We start from the raw sequence: 5,468 nt of genomic DNA on the forward strand, positions 1-5,468 counted from the left end.
GCTCTGGTAGTGATTTGTTTTAATAATTGTCACTTAAATTTGAGGCCATCTCGGTTTTCTCCCCTGCTTCTTGGCAGAATATCGCTGTCTCCTCCAGCTTTACAGTAACTTGTACTGAGCAAAAGCTAGGCTGAAGAAGGCTCAGAGCAACCTGATCTAGTTGAAGATGTCCCTGTTATACCATGGGGGTTGGACTGGATGACTTTGAAAGGTTCCTCCAGCCCACATGTTCCACAGTTCTGTGAGTGAAAAAGAGGGCAATTAGGTGTTTTTCAGGTTACCAAATGTGTAGCAGCTCAGCTATGAAACACATAGCTGAGACTCAGAGAAAGAAGAGCTGGCTGTGTCACCCAGCAGGCCTGTGCAGGTTCTCCTGCAAACAGGATCTGGGATCTCAAGTTTGCATGGAGTAAAGCAGGAACACCACAGTATTTGTGAGCTGAATTTTAGTCATGCCAGATTTAAGATGCCTGTTCCTGCCTTGTTTTCAGTCTTGAGTTGTCATGACAAATGACAGTTTCCTAGGAACTTGGGAGTGTTATGCAGGGGCTACCTGCCATATTCTTACCTTGTGCTACTCATGCTGATGTCAGGAGTATTTTCTTGGAGAAGCAGCTTGCCCTATGAGGAGGGCTGAGACTGTCCTCTGGAGGGTATTTTTAGACCCGGGATCTGACGCTTGGCACTAGTGTGCATCACTTTTAGATGGCCCTGAACTGCCAACACTAGCTGGATTTTCAGCAGTTTTGGGTGCTTCTCTGTTTCCCTACATCTGTCTTGCCAACATTCCTGTTACTAAGCAAATCCCATCTCAGGCTTCACTGTGGCCAGTTCTGGGGAGCCAACGCAGGAAGACTATTTCCACTGGGACGGGAACCATCAGGATGATTGAGTCTAACAACTGAGTTCCTCACAGACGTTCCCAACAATAAATCACTTAAATAAGGTTTATCCGGATACTCCTCGAGCTCTGGACAGGGCCAGTACTGTCATGGCTGCCCTAAAGAGCCTCTCCCAGGGACAATTTTTCCTGATGTTCAACCTGATCTTCCCCTGATACAGCTCTACCCTGTTGTAACACCCATGGCCTGCTCTGCTTTCTCTGTATATTGGGTTATGAATCTGTCAGAGCTGAAGCTGTGGACTGTAGTGTAACTGTTGCTGTGACAACAGTTTGGCCTGCTGTGTGTGGTGCCTGACACACCAAAAAAACAGTAATCTATAACCTCTGAACAGAATGCAGTGCACAGTGGAGACTCCCAAGATGCACCTTTTGGAGTAGGTCCAGAGAAGGCCACAGGATCTGGAACCTCTCTGCTGTGAGGGCAGGCTGAGAGAGTTGGGATTGTTCAGCCCAGAGCACGCTTCAGGGTGAGCTTCTGGTGGCCTTCCAGTGCTTAGAGGAGCTGCTCAGAAAGTTGGGGGTACTTAAGCAGAACCTGTTGTAGTAGGACAAGGGGTGATGGCTTTAAACCAAAAAGAGATTTAAGAGAGGTAGAGGGAAGACATTTTTTATGCTGAAGGTGCTAAGGTCCTGGCCTAGGCTGCCCAGAGATGAGAGAGATGCCCCATGCCTGGCATCATTGCAGGTCAGGCTGTTTAGGGCTCTGAGCAACCTGCTCTAGTTGCAGATGTCCCTACTGATTGCAAGTGGGTTGGACTAGATCTTGAAAGGTCCTTTCTAACCCAAACGTTTCTCATTCTATGACTAAGGACAAAGCACAGGTGCCAAATCCCTGTCTGAGGCAGCACAAAGTGGAGTCTGTCATTGGAAGCAACTGTAAGGATCTCTGTACAGCTGCTGCTGCTTCTCTGCACAGGGTCATTGTGTTGCCATGGCTGCCCTGGGTAAGCTGTTACCAAGATGAGGAAAGAGTACAAGTACAACAGCAGGCACTCCTGTACGGCTGTGATTTACCCATACAGACATGTCAGTGCCTCAGATTGGAAAGGTCCTTTCCTGAGCAATCTACAACTACAGCAGGTTGCTCTGAGCCCCAAACCTGACATGGAATAGTTCCAGGCATGGGGCATCTCCCACCTCTCAGGGCACCCTGGGGCAGGGTATCAACACCCTCAGTGTCTAGCATTTCTTCCTTTCCAGTTTGAATCTCTCTCTTAATTTCAAACCATCACCCCTTGTCTTTTCACAACAGGCCCTGCTCAAAAGACTGTCCCCTGAGACAATATATATTGGCTCAGTACATCCCAGCAGAGCACAGGAATTAACCTGCCCTACTTGCCATCATCCCAGTATGGGCCCAGCACTCCCAGTATGTGAGCCTCAAGTCTTCAAGCATGATCCCTGCATCAGCCCAGCATTCTCATTATGAGCTCTAAAGTTCCCAGAACAACGCCAGTCTGTGTCACAGCACTTTAAGCAGAACCCCATTATGTCCCTAATACTCCTAGTGTGGGGCCCCTGTTAGTATGATGCCAGCCTGAGCCACAGGTGTGAGTCAGATCCCAGTGTGGATCCCAGTGCTTCCAGTATGCCAGCATGAGCTAAATTAAACTAAGATCAAAGTTAAGAGGCCCAGTGTTCCCAGCACAGCACCAGACATGAGCAAAATCTCAGTATGGGTCCCAGTGTTCCCAGTGCTCCCAGGGGTGCACATCCCAAGGCTCCCAGTATGGCCCTGAGACTCGAAGTGTAGCTCCAGTGCACTGTCACTGTGGCCTCTGAGGGACAATGCCTTCCAATGCACTCCCAGCATGGGCCCTGAGGCTCTGAGTGCAGCTCCAGCATGGCCCCTAAAACTCCCAAAGCACTCCCAGCACAGACTTTGGGTGCTCTCCCAGTGCTGCCAGTACGGACCCCAGCACACCAGTACAGGCTTTGATGCTCCCATCTCGTGCCAATGTATGTGTTTTGCTCCAAACCACCCCCAGGCACCTCCCTGGGCTGAGCCCCGAGGCGCTTGCAAGTCCCCTCAAAGACAACATCACCCTTCTGCCATTGCCTTTATTGGTGGGTGGATGCAATGGGTCACAAGATCAGGCCACCCCCAGTGAACTCCATCCGCTGCCAAGGGAAGAGAGAGAAACACAGTGAGTGGAGGGGACCTGGGGAAGGGAAGACCCCAGTGTTTGGGGCTCTGAGGACAGGAGGGGACAGCCTGGTGTCCAGGCGCACCTGTGGGGGGGCAACGAAGGCCAGCCAGTCAGAGGGGCGGGTGGGCAGCAGCCCCATAGCCTGGCACTTGTAGAGGGCCAGCGCCAGCCCCAGCCCATTGCCCACGAGGAACACCAGTCCCTGCAGTGCCCGTCGGCTTGAGCTCTCCAGTGCCTTCAGTGCTGTGGGGGGGACCTGTCACTGTCACCTGCACACCCAGCACAGCAGGGGACCAGCAGTCACGGTGGGGAGGGTGAGGCAGTGTTATGGGGGAGGCATAGGGTGGATGGCATGGGAGTGGCTGTTGGGCAACTGTTGGGGTGTACATAGGACTGACTGACATGGGGCAAGTGTCACAGGGCTAACTGCTGGGCAGTGCTTGTGTGTGAGTGAATTCAGGGTGATCCTTGGTGGTCACACAGGGACAAATGACGCTGGGGCAACTGTTCAGTGACCAGTGTGGAAGCTGGCTGGGGAGTGACTGCCACTGAGGAGTGACTACTGGATGGTTATGTGGGGGCAAGTGTCACACAGGACATACATGGTGAGGGCTGTTGGAGGGACAAATGTGGGGCAAAGGTGAGGACAACTGTTGCAGGTGAAGAACAGAGGACAACCACTGGTACATGGGACAACTGTTGGACAGCTGAGGATGGCTGAGGGGGGACAGCTGGGAGCAGTCATCCACGGGAGGCTGTTGTGTGGGGTGGTACTCACTGGCGGAGAGGGACATGAGAGCCTGCAGTGGACGCCAGCCCATCATGCAGACCATCATGGCAGGGAAAATCGATATGGTGTTGCCGGCCATATACATGATGAAGAGGTTCATGGGGATCTGCTTCAGTGGTGCCAGGGCTACGTCCCAGCAGCGCTGCAGGCAAAGAGGGGACCGAGGTAGTCGAGATGGGGAGAGGGAGGGGGAGAGGAGGCCCCCTAGGATGGGGCTCGGGCATCTGAAAGAGACCGTCCCCGCTCGGGAAGGACCCAGGCGCCACAGGAGCGTCCCCCCCTCCTCCGCCTCGGTCCAGCCTCGCCTACCTTCTCCATCAGGATTTTGTCGCTCTCGTGGACGCTGCCTTCCCCCAGTTGCCGCTCGGCGAACCCCAGCGGCCCGCGGCCCTCGGCGGCTCCGCGGGGCCTAGGAGTGAAAAGAGGACAGGTAAGGCCAGGGAGAGCAGACCGCCCCAACATCGTCCCCCTCTTGCATCCCCCGCGGCCCCAATCCCCCGACCCGAGCCTTACCGCCCGCCGGGTGACGCCGCCAGCTCCAGCGACCACTTGAAACGCCGACCCCGGACCGCCGCTGCCGCCGCCGCCGCCATCCTGCAAGCGCCCGAACGGAGAAGGTGGTCACGTGGAGAATCACGTGAGGGCAGCCGCCTCTGGGGCCCTGCCGCTGCTCGCTTCCGGCAGCGACGTCACGGTGGCGTCACGGTGGCGTCACGGCAGCGACACGGCAGCGACACGGCAGCGTCACGGCAGCGACACGGTAGCGTCACGGCAGCGACATGGCGGCGTCACGGCAGCGTCACGGCAGCGTCACGGCGGCGACACGGCGGCGTCACGGCAGCGACACGGTAGCGTCACGGCAGCGACATGGCGGCGTCACGGCAGCGTCACGGCAGCGTCACGGCGGCGACACGGCGGCGTCACGGCAGCGACACGGCAGCGACACGGCAGCGACACGGTAGCGACACGGTAGCGTCACGGCAGCGACATGGCGGCGTCACGGCAGCATCACGGCAGCGACACGGCAGCGACACGGTGGCGTCACGGCGGCGACACGGCGGCGTCACGGCAACGCCCGGCCCGGCAGCAGCTGCCCGCGGTTGCCTGCACCTGTCTGCTCCCGCCCATTTTTGCCTGCTGCTGCCTGCTTCCCTCGGGCTCTCTCCTTCGTCCCCGGCAGGCAGTCCCTTGTCCTTTGGTGGTTCGGGTTCCCTCTCCCCACCTGTGATTGATCTCTTAGGTTATTGACGAGTTAGTTTCTTTGCTTAAATGTCCTAGGAACGATTTGTTTTTTCTTTTAAATATATATTCAGCCTTTTCACTTCTTCAGTGTGGTTTTTTTTTCGCTTGGTTTTGCTTTTCTGCTAACTTCTTGCAGGGCTTTTATTTCCTAAGAGTGTTTTATTTTAAACTTCTTAGGGGGCCGTGGCTGATGCGGGCATCTCCATTAACCAAACTAGTGGAAGTTTGATTCAGAATAATAGAATCACAGAATCGTAGAATCAACCAGGTTGGAAGAGACCTCCAAGATCATCCAGTCCAACCTAGCACCCAGCCCTGTCCAGTCAACTAGACCATGGCACTGAGTGCCTCAGCCAGGCTTTTCTTGAACATCTCCACCACC

The 5,468-nt window shown here is 55.2% G+C and overlaps 1 protein-coding gene across 3 annotated transcripts; it reads right to left on the reverse strand.

The window, feature by feature from the left end:
- Nucleotides 1-2,930: 2,930 nt before the first annotated feature.
- EMC4 (ER membrane protein complex subunit 4) lies at nucleotides 2,931-4,493 on the reverse strand. 3 transcript variants are annotated; one of them, XM_064176588.1, is made up of 5 exons: nucleotides 4,358-4,486; nucleotides 4,154-4,253; nucleotides 3,833-3,986; nucleotides 3,137-3,310; nucleotides 2,952-3,025 (listed from the first exon to the last, which is right to left on the reverse strand). In XM_064176588.1, exons 1-4 carry the CDS (start codon nucleotides 4,435-4,437, stop codon nucleotides 3,165-3,167), a joined length of 480 nt encoding a protein of 159 aa, XP_064032658.1. In that variant the 5' UTR covers nucleotides 4,438-4,486; the 3' UTR covers nucleotides 2,952-3,025; nucleotides 3,137-3,164. The 3 variants fall into 3 exon arrangements, with proteins under 3 accessions (XP_064032659.1, XP_064032658.1, XP_064032657.1); XM_064176587.1 differs by having other exon boundaries at nucleotides 3,137-3,297; nucleotides 4,358-4,479; XM_064176589.1 differs by lacking the exon at nucleotides 3,137-3,310 and having other exon boundaries at nucleotides 2,931-3,025; nucleotides 4,358-4,493.
- Nucleotides 4,494-5,468: the final 975 nt, after the last annotated feature.

This window comes from Pogoniulus pusillus, chromosome Z (genome assembly GCF_015220805.1).
Source record: "Pogoniulus pusillus isolate bPogPus1 chromosome Z, bPogPus1.pri, whole genome shotgun sequence".
NCBI lineage: Eukaryota > Metazoa > Chordata > Aves > Piciformes > Lybiidae > Pogoniulus > Pogoniulus pusillus.

Coding starts and splice junctions, on each gene's coding strand:
- EMC4 (XM_064176587.1), bottom strand. CDS start 4,437: ATGGCGGCGGCGGCGGCAGCGGCGGTCCGGGGTCGGCGTTTCAAGTGG. Junction 4,254..4,357: donor GCGGCGTCACCCGGCGGGCG/GTAAGGCTCGGG, acceptor TTTCACTCCTAG/GCCCCGCGGAGCCGCCGAGG. Junction 3,298..3,832: donor TCTCATGTCCCTCTCCGCCA/GTGAGTACCACC, acceptor TCCCCCCCACAG/CACTGAAGGCACTGGAGAGC.